Source organism: Mirounga leonina, unplaced genomic scaffold (assembly GCF_011800145.1).
Source record: "Mirounga leonina isolate KUSES-001 unplaced genomic scaffold, KU_Mleo_1.0 Mir_100873, whole genome shotgun sequence".
NCBI lineage: Eukaryota > Metazoa > Chordata > Mammalia > Carnivora > Phocidae > Mirounga > Mirounga leonina.
Window position 1 is genome coordinate 770,350 of NW_023270030.1, and position 12,743 is coordinate 783,092.

The 12,743-nt window shown below is 41.6% G+C and overlaps 1 protein-coding gene across 1 annotated transcript; it reads right to left on the reverse strand.

Moving 5' to 3' along the window:
* Positions 1–2,103: 2,103 nt before the first annotated feature.
* LOC118008195 (zinc finger X-linked protein ZXDB) lies at positions 2,104–6,871 on the reverse strand. Its single transcript, XM_035001717.1, has one exon. It carries the CDS (start codon positions 6,680–6,682, stop codon positions 4,247–4,249), a length of 2,436 nt encoding a protein of 811 aa, XP_034857608.1. The 5' UTR covers positions 6,683–6,871; the 3' UTR covers positions 2,104–4,246.
* Positions 6,872–12,743: the final 5,872 nt, after the last annotated feature.

Genomic DNA, 12,743 nt, shown 5'->3' on the forward strand with positions numbered 1-12,743 from the left:
ACCCTTCTTGTTCATGATAATGAAATGTAATTTTTACAGTCTCCAAGAAATCCCTAGTCATTTCTGATCTTGCTTTTATAAGATTTATTTTTTTATTTTAGAGAGTGAGAGAGTACAAGCAGGGAGGAGGGTAGATGGAGAGGGAGAGAGAAAATCTCCAGCACACTCCCTGCTGAGCACGCGGAACCTGATGTGGGGCTCGATCTCATGACACCAAGATCATGACCTGAACAAAATCAAGAGTCGGTCAGTTAACCAACTGAGCTACCCAAGCACCCCATCTTGCTTTCTTTTTCTGATGGATGTCTCATATATTCAATGAGTCACCAAGTTATATTTGTTTCCTCAATTTGGGAATATCCCTAATTAAGCTCTCACTTCCTGCCATGATTTCTCTTCAGGTCCTCATCACAGCACTCTGAAATTATTTTACAATAGACTCCTAAATGATTTTATCTCCCCCCCATCAAATCTACATTATGTATTTCTACTATATTAAACTTTCTATTTATTTATCACTTGACTTCCTTTCTTAAATATCTTCACTGGGTCTTAACCATGCCCATAATAAAGTCCTATCCACTATGACTGATTTTCATAGCTCTTTAGAGTTAGGCTCCCTACCGGCAGTCTAACCCTAACACCCAGAACTTACCAAACATGAGCCCTGAACTAGATTGTCTTTCCCAGTGTTGTGTGGCCTATTCCATTTCAAATTCTTTCTTGTGCTTTTCTCCCTGGCTAGAATTCATCTACTCTCTTTTCAACATAACTAAATCTAACCATCCATTAAAGCATAGATACTGCCCCTCCTTTTCCTCCAAACCATTAACTTGGTGTCTGAAATCATGTGTCCTGGTATTGTTTAGTTGTGAAATATTTAATATGTGAATTCCTATGTCCTTTCCAAAATTGAGATGTGGCTTACATTTTACTCCTCTTATCTATATTCCTAGTACTCTACCTTGTATTTTTTATGTACTCAGTAAATTAACTTGAAATATACTGTGAGGTTCCTAGCTTAAAAACTGTTACCAAAGACCCAGATCTGACAAATATAAAAATTCATTTGTAGTATGTGCTTTGCTCTTTAGATGGAGTTGTGTTCTAACAAAGAGTTTAGATAATCTGTTCTCTAAGTCCCCAACACATTTTATTTTAATTGCCAAGAAAATCTTTTGTTCAAAAGCAATATATACACAAATTTCAGTTCAGCTGTATATTTTAATTAGCACATATTTTGAGTGAACTGCATCTAAATTATCATCAAGTGGATCTGTTTGGTATCAATAATTACTAAGGGATTATGAGTATTCCCAAAAAGGGAGTTAATCAATGTTTAATCTGGAATCAAAGAATAGTCATGAATACCCTGTTATACCAAGTCTTTTTTTAATCCACAAAGAAAAGTGATCCTCATATTCTATCAAGTTTCACTTCTACTGAAGACTTTGAATTGTGCAATACTATAATGAAATAATGATAAAAATGTCAAGATTAACATATTTTAACTCATGATGAACATGTTCAACAGAGTTCCCTGGATGCAAACCTTTCTGCAAAGCATTTTGTTACTGTTTTCAATTGGCAAAATTTTCATAAACCAAGGATTTAAGAGGCATCGTGAGGCAAATGAGAAAACATTGAGTCATGTCCCATTATTTTTTTTAAAATGGCATATTTATGCCGACACTAACAGAAATGTAGCCATTACGTTTGTAGTCACACTTCTGACTATAATGTCATGCCATTGTCACCATCATACTGGGAAAATGGTATTGGAAAAGAAATTTTTTGAACAAATTGATTAAAAGAAACTGTGTGAGACCACAAAAAATTACAAGATATTTTAGCTTCAAGAAAGTAAAATTTGTCCATTGAAAATTCCACAGAGGGGCTCCTGGTGGCTCAGTGGGTTTAAGCATCTGCCTTCAGCTCAGGTCATGATCTCCAGGTCCTGGGATGGAGCCTTGTGTTGGGCTTCCTGCTCAGCAGGAAGTCTGCTCCTCTCCCTCTCTTTTTTTTTTTTCTCTCTCTCCCTCTGCCCCTCCCCACTACTTGTTCCCTCTCTCAAATAAATAAATAAAATATTTTTTAAAAAAAAGAAAATTCCACAGAATATAATAGATCTAATGGTAGGACAGAGGATCGAGGGATTAAAGAAACAAAATGAAATAATTTTAAAATATTCTTATGGTTGTATATATTAACAGATGCCTATAACCTGCATGTTTACCTCAGGCCTCATATTCCTATCTGTAGGAAAAGAAAAAAAAATCTATTTAAGAGGACTTAACTAATGACAACACATTTCCAAAATGGGCTTAAAATTTTTCCAAAGTGCTGAGACAGAACTGTTAAATGGTTAGAAACAATCATACTCTGACCACTTTGTTGAGTTACAAATTTATGTATATACTTCTTGCTTTTTCACTGAATGAGCACAACCAATTTAAAAACCAGAAAGATAGTACAGTTGCATTTCAAAGTGGCAAATTATAAAGTGCACTACCAAAGTGCTGTAACTGTCATCCACACACATCTACATGCAACCAGTAATGGGTTAGAATGTTTCAGAGCAACTAAGAGTGTTTGCTAGCAGAACAACATGGTGAAAAAATTTAGAGACGTAAAAGAACATGTCTTATGAAAACCTTACATAAAAATATCCCCATTATCATTTGATTTATATGGAAACACACTGACATCTAAATCCAGAAAATAATTTTGTACTGCATACTCAGACTTGCAGTAAATACTGTGACTAAAAAATGGGCCATGAGGGGAATGGCTGAGAGATGGTGACCATGAAAATGACCTGTCTAATTAAAATTTAAAAAGAAGAGATCATGACATAGACTGAAACGCACATGTTAGAGAACTGGTTGGAGAAAGAGCAGAGCAGGCAGAAGGGAACAAACATCAATTACAGTGGAACAGAAAAAGTGGTTATAAATAAAAGTAATCATGAAACTCAGAAGAATAAAATGGGAATTGATAGATATATATGTATATATATAATAAATATAAAATTCATTTATACTGTGAGTTAGGTAAATTTTAATTTTTAATATTATAAGTTATAGTTAAAATTTTGCCACAACTATCTCACAATATTGTGAGGCTCAAATACAAGTTGTGAAAGTGCTACATAAACTATAAAATGCTATACTCACGTAAGACAAACAATATTTACTCAAAATGCAAATGAAACCTCTCATTCCAACTCAGGGAGAAGGCAAGCAATGAGCTCTCTGGGACACAGAGGGTGAAAATGTCACTCTGATCCATTCTCAGATTTTCTTGGAATCACAGGCTCTATATATTCACTCTATGGGCTGGCTTTGAATGCAGAGCAAAGATAATATAATTCAGACTAATGGACCTGGGGGCAATGTTACAGACGAAATGTATGGAGAAAAATCCTTCTTAATTTGTGGAAGAAAGATATTCCCTTCCTGCTTCTTAACGTTCATAAACCTTTTTGCCTGCACAAACGTCATATTTAATTATGCTGATTTCTCCTCTTTAAGGAAGGAATGAGAGGGGCAGGAGAGGTGATAAAAATTCACTAAAACATGCCAAAACACATAACATTCTATGCCCAAAACTAACTCCTAGGATAGAGAAGTAAGTCTACAACGCACCAAATGAACTGAAGCTTACTGATGCTAAATGACTTATATAAGGCCACTTATTCACCACCAAATCAATATTTCTGGGTCTGAGTCATATCAAAGCTCTGGCATGTTCTACAACACAGGCTTCCATAAAAAAAAAGAAGAAGCTAGAAAGATAAGGAGGTAAGCAGAACTAACCCATATTTTTAGCTTTCTTTTTTTAAGCTCTAACACTAGATTTTAGAAATATTTTGACATTCTGTAAAATTTCCATTATAATTTTAAAGTTAAACACCAGTTCCACATTCTCTGATCATTAACTCTCAATGCATTTTCATTACATTAGAAGCGCATGCAATAGTTAATCATGGTAAGATTTCCTAAAATTTTCAAGAAAGAGCACAAAATCATTAAATACAGAGTTAAAAGACCTTAGAAACAATCTATTCAAACCACCTCATTTTATAAATAAGGAAATTAAGGCTCAGATAGGTTAAGTGACTTACTCAGGGTCACACAACTTGACAGTTCCAGAGTCAAGATCATAAATTAAACATTTAGTCCAGAATAGCCTAAAAATTGAGTGTAATTCATAAGAATAAGCCACGTGGCAAGGAATTAATAGTTCATACCAAAAATGAGCTGCCAGTCACTGTGATAAGATCTGTTTCTTTCTGAGAACCATGGTTTCCTGCTGGATTGGAGAATCCAAACTGGGTTTCTTCCTCCTGTCCAAAGAAGTCAGAGTCAGGATGTACATTCCATTCTGCTTTGGTTGGCGGCAGTAGTTCTGAGACACTGTTTTCACAAAGGGTGCTTGAAGGAGTCAGAGCATCTGTGTCCACTGTTAGCTTACTGCTGGGGGTCAAAGCTTGGGGCTCTTGACTTGAGTTTTTCATAGCCAAAGAGCCCAGAGATGCCAATGGCCCCACACTTAGACTTGGGACATCATCCATATCTAAGGGACTCTGCTGAAAACCAGAGGCTGTCGTTCCAAAAAAGAGAGAGGTATCCAGACTTTGAGGAAGGTCACTGGTGGCCATCAAGGCCCGAGGGTCCACAGCCTGCCCTAAGGAATTATTACTATTAGCAGGGAGGCTCCCTGCCAGAGTTGAACTCACAGAAGCCACATCAATAGTCAAGATTCCAGAGTTCACCAATGCTGTGTCCAGCACTGCAGCAGAACTACTGCCAGGCACATCCGAGAAGAGAGACACTAGCTCTGCATCACTGAGATCACTCTGTCCCTGGCTGGTAAGTTCACTGCTGGGCGTAAGAGAATTCGCAGCTTCTAGCTGAGCTAAGAGATCCTGGCCGAGGTTGTGCCTTTTGGTCATGTGGGTCTTCATGCTGTGCTTGGATGTGAAGAGTTTATTACAAGTAGAGACTGGGCAACGGCTTTTCCAAGTGTCCACGTCCTGTAAGTGTTTCTTGGAGTGGATGTAGAGACTACTGCGAGCAGAGAACCTGGCACAGCAGCCTTCCACAGGGCACACAAAAGGCTTTGTGCCCAGGTGGGTTATGCTGTGGCCTTTCAGATGCTCAGCCCTTGTGAAAGATTTCCCACAGCCTTCCACAGGGCACATGAACCTCCGGTCATCCTCGTGCTTCCTTTTGTGCCTTAAGAGTTTGGACATGCTGGTGAAGTTCCAGCCACAGCCGTCAAAGTCACAAAGGAAAGGTCTCTCACCGGTGTGGCTCCGCAGGTGAATTTTCAGGCGACAAGCCTTGTCGTACTGTTTGCTGCAGCCAGGAAAAGAGCAGGAAAAGAGTTCCTGTTCCCTGAAATGGGCACGGTTATGGGAAAACAGGGCACTCACTGTGATAAACGTCTTCTTGCAGCCAGAAAACGCGCACTGGTATGGCCTCTCAGGCTCGAAATGGCTGCGCTGGTGGGCGCTGAGTTTGGCCTGAGTGGGGAAGCTCTCCTCGCACACCTCGCATTTGAACGAGTTCTCCTGCTCATGGCCCTTCATGTGCGCCTTGAGGTTATACACCGTGGTGAAGCTCTTGCCACAGCCCTCCGCAGGGCAGCCAAAGGGCCGCAGTTTGTCGTGCGACTGCAGGTGCCTCTTGAGCTTGTAGGAGGTGGTGAAAGTCCAGCCACAGCCGCCCAGGGGGCACTTGAAGGGCCGCTGGCCCTGGCTGCTGCTGTGAGTCAGCAGGTGCACTTTCAGCTGGTGCTTCTTGGCGAAGGTTTGTCCGCACTGCGCCTCGGGACACAGGTACAGCACCACGCCCGGGCCTGGGCCCAGCGGCCTGCGGGGACTCTCGGCTGCGGCTCGGCCCTCTGCCTCCTCCTCAGGCGCGGGGGCGGGCGCCGGTTCAGCTGGCTCCGCCAGCAGGAGGTCGGGCGGCAGCTCGGGGCAGTCGCTGGGCTGCGCGGCGTGCGGGACCCCCGCTTGCGGAGCCATCAGACCCCCAGGCTGAGGGGCAGGCGCGACCCCAGGCTCCCAGGCCGGCGGCGGGGGCGTGGCCAGGGTGAGGACACCGTTCTCGAAGCGCAACAGCAGGTTTTGGTTGTGGATGGTGACGGTGCCCGTGAAGGCCGCGGCGGGTCCCAGGCCTGGGGCGGGGATCGGGTTTTCAGCCGGGGATGGGGCGGGGATTGCGGACAGGCAGCGGGGGCCTAGCGCCTGGCGGCCCGCGGGATTCGCGCCGTTCTCACCCTGCTGGAGCTGTGGGACCGACTCGGCCTCCTCCCTCCATACAGGCCCTGCGGCCTGGCCGGCGCCCGTGGTCTCCACATCGCCACCCGCCGGGTCCAGCAACACCAGGAAGAAGTCATCGCCGTCGCCGTCGCCGCCGCCGCCGCCGCCGCCAGCGTGATCCGACCTCGGCGCCAACGGGCTCGGGCCCGGGCCCCGTGAGGCCGCTCTGGCCTCCTCGTGCCGCCTCCCGGGCCCGCCATCTTGGGGGCCCCGGAGCAGCAGGAGGCGGCGCGCGGGGACCTGGCCAGCCCGCGGGTCAGGGCCGCCGTGGAACCGGCTGGCGCCCGCGGGGCTGCCAGCACCGCCGCTCTGTCGTGTCCCTCGAGGCGGGAGCAGCCTCGGGCTTTCCATCTCCGCGTCGGTGAGGCTCCACTGGAACCAGAGCCACGGAGGAGGCGCGACCCCGCCCCCTGCCGCGGGCCTGAGCACGTTCCTGAAAGGAAGAAAAAAAAAAGTGCAATGCGCAGAAACTGGCCCTATCAGATATTAAAACGTGTTTAACGACACAGTGATTTAAATATTCTGGTCCTGGGTCTCTGGGACAGAATAGAAAGCCCAGAGGCAGAGCCTGGTATGCACAAATAAGTTCTACATTCAATATTTGTAGGAAATCAAGGACGTCTTCCCAGATAATGGGGAAATGAAAGTTCACCTGGTAAATGGTGCTGGAATACCTAGCAATCTATCTGCTAAATGCAACTTAAATCTGTACATCACTGTATATACCAAAATAAACACCCTCAGCCCCTCCCAGTGGTAAGCATGGTGATTTTTTAAAAATTGTTTACTGGATGGCTGCCTGGCTGGATTTATCAATCCAGTGAGAGAAAAATCCTGGGACAATACACTATGTGTCAACATTAAACTACCATAGTGCTAGCAAATTATGCTGAAAATGATTTTTTTTTTTTTCCTGGACAGCTTCCATATCCAGAACTGTCTTGAGCAAGGTCCTCAGGAAAATTTGTTTTATAGTTATTTATTTATTTATTTATTTATTTATTTATTTATTTATATTTTTTGCCTGCTGATACAGAAATTAGAATGAGTAAGAGGTGGAGCCAAAACAGATTACCACTGTTCAGCCTAGAAGTGCAAAGCCTGGAAGATGAAACAATTTATATTGAATCCTGGAAAACCCACCCCACCCCTGGGTTCTTCTAAGACGGTGCACAAGCTAAACCAACTCTTTGCCATTACACCATGGTAAATTTCATGTCCAGTCCCACAGCATTCCTTAGCTAATTCTAGATTCTCCAGCACATGGAGGTCTCTGGACAGGAGTACCAGTTAAATGTGATAAGATTAAACCCTAAGTCACTGTTATGGACTCTGCTGAGAAAAATACCCATATGACCGTGTTCAATAGTCCTGGTGTGCCGCCTTGCATTTCAGTGTGGTGGCCCAATCTCACTGTAATGGATTTGGCCTGTGAAGCCTAATGATTGTATTAATGATGATGATGATCTTCTGACTTGTCTGTCATCTGTGATTTGGGAAATGATATAAATAGAGGGTGAAATATCTAGCAAGGGAAAGGTTTAGGGTAATGACTAGATTATGGGGTGCGTATAGTTTAAATAATCCCCACTCCCCCCTTTTTAGTGATAATGTATACTTGCGGAACACTTGATAGAAAGAAAAAGTTTTTCATCCCTAATACTCTAAACCTCATCAAAATTTTTACTTCACATATTTTCCTTCCATTACATTTTTTTGCAGGAAGCCATATTTAAAATCTGAGGTATAGAGGAGTGCATGAAACATATCTGCCAGGTTTAGATAATTTGTAAAAACAAACACCCGTGTAACTAGGAGCCAGGTCAAGAAATAGACCATTGCCAGCTTTCCAGAATACAGACACTGTGTTCCTCCCAATCACAACCCACACCCTTTCTTAGAGATATAGTCATTATCCTGACATTGTGAGTATTTCAGTGTTTTTCTTTATAGCTTTACCACTTGTGTACACATCCCTAAATAATACCATTTATATGAATTTATATAAATAAATCATACTGCATGCTTCCTCTGATGGCTTGCTTCTCTCACTTGTATCACTTATTTGAGAGATTCATCCATGTTTTTCAGAGTAGCTATAGATTCTTTGTCTCCATTGTTCACTAGCCTTCCAGTGTATAATTTTAGTGAAGCAATCATGAATTGATTGAACATCCAATTCTACAGTGGATGGGCACTATGGTTGTTTCTAGTTTGGGACTATTAGTATTAACAATGCTGCAGTGAACATTCTTGGACATTTCCCATGGAATACATGTGTAAAAGTCTCTTGGGTCTACCTCCAAAAATAGAATCACTAGGGTATGAATATCCTCAACTTTTCTAGATGATGCCAAATTGATTTCTGTAGTAGTTGTGCCAATTTACAGTCTCACCAGTAGCATAGAGAGTTCCTGCTGCTACACTTCTTCACCTACACCAAGGATTGTCAGAATTTACTTTTTTTTTTACTATTACTAGTAAGCTTTTGCATATTCTCATATTTATGAGCCTTTTGGATTTTCTCTTCTGTAAAAGGACTGTTTAAGTTTAATTCTGTCAGCCATTCTTCTATTTTCCATCTACACTTATTCATTTATTGAGTTCTTTACGTATTTTAAATACTAGTCCATTGATTATATGTGTGGTCAAAATATTCCCTTGCTTTGTTGCTTGAATTTTCACTTGATTTATGCTACACTTTGCGATCATATGCTATACAGTCAAATTTATCTTTCTTTTCTTTATTATTAGTGCTTGTCTGTTTTTAGAAATCTGTCTCTTCCTTGGGGCTATGAACATATTCTCTGTATTGTCTTCTAAAATATTTACAGTTTTACCTTTCACAGGTAAGTCTTAATCCCCCTACAAGTGATGTTTATGTATGGTGTTGAGTAGGGTTCTGGTTTCCTGCCCGCTCGCCCCCCCGCGCTTTGGATATCTGATTGTCTCAGTAAACCACGTTTGAAAAGTCTGCTTTTTTTCCAACTTATTTACAGCAACACGTGTCATAAATCAAGTGTCTATGTATATATGGGCTAGTTTCTATACACTCTAGTAAATACCATGGCTCTTTTTATTTATTTGAAATACCACATATCAGTATTAATTGCTACAGATCTGAAGTCAATCCTGTTATTTGGATAAGGCCAGTCCATTCTACTTTGTTCTTTGAAGGTGTTTTGTTATTTTTAGCCCGTTTTGACTCCATTTAGATGATCAATTCATTAGAATTTCAACCAAAATCTTGTTTGAGATTTTAATTAAGATTGTGTTGAACTTTTAGATTTGACGTCTTTTCAATATTGAGTGTTTGTTTTTTGTTCTCTCTTTTAATGATTAAAGCAGCAGGACTGTCCATTTCAGTACTCAAAGATAGAAAAATTTGGAGTGGGGGTGGCCCTCTCAAAGGCTGGAGTTCACACCTCACTGGAGAAAGTATAGGAGAACCTATTGGATGGCAGAGAAATTTGCTGGTTTGTGGGCACCAGAGCTGGTTTGCAGAACCAGAGCTGGGCTACAGTTGCAGGGTGAGCAGGAAGTAACACTTTGGAACACATCAGTGTAGACAAGTGACTAGTGGCTAGTGTGTGGGCATGTAGTAGGAATAAGGATGCTGGTGGAGTTGGAGGCCTGGAGCCAAAAATGTCCTGCATGCAGGATTAGAAGGGCTTTGGTGTTGGGAGGGCTACAGCACTGGCAGAACTACAGATGATAAACCTGCTGTTGGGCAGGGGGCGGGTGGGGGGCAGTAAAGAAAGCAAGCAGAGAGAATCAGTGGGCAGGTGGTTTGGAGCACAGGATGTCTCTGTGAAGAAAGTCATAGCAAGCCAATCAGCAGGCCACACCAGGATTGTACATTCAATGAGGAGTTGTTCTTGGCTCATGCTTGGGGCAGAGCACTGAGGATATCCTCACACACACACACCTCTGACAACCAGAAATAACAGGAGAGGCATTTTCTTCAATGTCCCTCCAGTGTCTTCTCCTGAGAAAATATAACATTGTGTCACTTTGAAGGAGAGATACTTAAAAATTGTGTCTATTATCAGAGAGCATGTTTTGATGGGTGAATTTAGAGTAGAGAGGCAATACTTTAATAATAGTGCCACATTTGTCAAGTATCTACCTATGTATAGGCTAGTTTCTATACCCTCCAGTAAGTCCTATGGCCCTATTAATCTGTCTATTTGAAATACTATATACCAGTATTAATTATTACACGTCTAAAGCCAATCTTGATATTTGGATAAGGCCTGTCAATTCTTCCTTGTTCTTCAAAAGTGTCTTGGTTATATTTGGCCTGTTTTGATTCCATTTAAGTGATCAATTCATCAGAAAAATTTAAAAATTTAAAACAAAACTCTTTGGGGTATCTAATTAAGATTTTGTTGAACTTTTACATTTGCCTTCATTTCAATATTGAATGTTTGATTCATAGATATGGTCTATCTTTCCCTTTAATAATAATAGAAAAAACCTTCTTTAATGTGTCCCAATAATATTTTGTATTTTTTTCCATTAGAGGACATTTTATCCTAGGTACTTCATATTTTGCAAATACCATTTTTGAAATTTTCATTTTCTAAATTTGTTCTGGTAAATAGAATGCAAATGACTTTTGTATATTGATTTTTTATGTTACAAATATCTAAACTCTTTTGTTGATTCTAACAACTTGTCTGTACATACTTGTAAGATTTAAGGTACAGAATCATAACATCTGCAAATAATGCCAGTCTTACTTCTTCCTTTCAAAGCATTTTGTTCCTTTCTTTTCCCTTACTGCTTTCTCTCAATGATAGTGAAGGTCTTTATTTGATGCATCTCTCAAAGAGAAAGGTATCAGTAATTCTAAGAATGATGTTTGATGTACATGTGTTCTGTAGCAAGCTGAATCAAGCAGGGGGTAGAAAATGCACAGTGGACAAGGGAAGTCTAACATAAACATAAGATTTAATGTAAAGAATTATTAAACTATGAAAAATGCATAATAAAGAGGATATGTTATTTCCTATGTGTGGTATTCTAGGGCTGTGGGAGAGTGCCCAAGGAAAGACCAATTTGAATGTGGGCCCCTCTCCAAGGCTGGAGTTCACACCTCACTGGAGAAGGTATAGGAGAACCTACTGGATGACAAACAAGTTTGCTGGTTAGTGGGTGCCAGAGCTGGTTTACAAAACCAGAGCTGGTCTACAGTTACAGGTAAGCAGGAAACAACCCTCTGGAACACATCAGTGTGGACAAGCCACAGCTAGTGGCCAGTGTGTGGGTGTGTAGTAAGAATGGGGGTGCTTGTGGAGTTGGAGGCCTGGAGTTAAAAATGCCCTGCACATAGGATCAGAAAGGCCTTGGTTTTGGGAGGGCTGCAGCACTGGGAGAACTACAGAAGAATAGTTGTTTGGGGGTGGGGCAGAAGAGCAAGAAAACAGAGGGAATTAAGGGGGCAAGTATTTTGGATGATACCAAACCTAGTATGATGTACCAATGGATGTACCTATGAAGAGGGCCACAGAAAGCTTATTTCCAGGCCACATCAGGATTGCACATTTGATGAAGACAGTTGTTCTGGGCTCTTGCCTGGAGCTGAGCACTGAGGATATCTTCATAGCCACACCCCTAAGAACCAGAAATCACAGGCACTTCCTCCTTTAATGCCCCTCCAGTGTCTTCTACTGAGAGTATAACATTGTGTTCACTTTGAAGGAGAGATACTTAAAAAATTCATCTATTATCAGAGAGCATGTTTTGAGGGGTGAATTTAGAGTAAAGAGGCAATACATCAATAATTGGCTTCATGTCCTTTATCAGTTTAAGGGATTCACTTATATTCTTAGTATGCATGGATAGTAGGCACCCCACCTGCCAGGGTTATTGTTAGCTCACCCAAGGAATAGTATCATCCTGTTATTTCTCTGGTAAATTAATGATTAAAGCATCAGGACTGGCCTTTGCAGGAGCTTTAATAGACTTCTTAGGATTCTTGGTGGACCCAGGGTTCCCTGGTCTGAACTGAGTTTATTATTTTTATTATTATTATTATTATTATTATTTTCAGTTAGCCACTGTATAGTACATTAGTTTTTTTATGTAGTGTTCAATGATTCATTAGTTGCATATAACACCCAGTGCTGAGTTTTGCTGCAAAACCCAGGCTTTGGTACAAGGAGTTGTCATGGGGCTAGGGCAGAGAACTTGTGAACCCTGCATTGTAGTCCTACCCCGGGCTTGTCTGCTTCACCTGTAAGGAGAACCTTGGCATATGGTGAGATTGCCTCTCTCACCATAGTGTTGTCCTTGAGAACAGAGTACTTTATACCTTAAATGCTGCTCTGAATTCCTGGTAGCTGCTCCTAAATTAAAGAGGGAGAGAATATGCTTGGATTTCAGTCAAAATCATGCCCAACAGAGC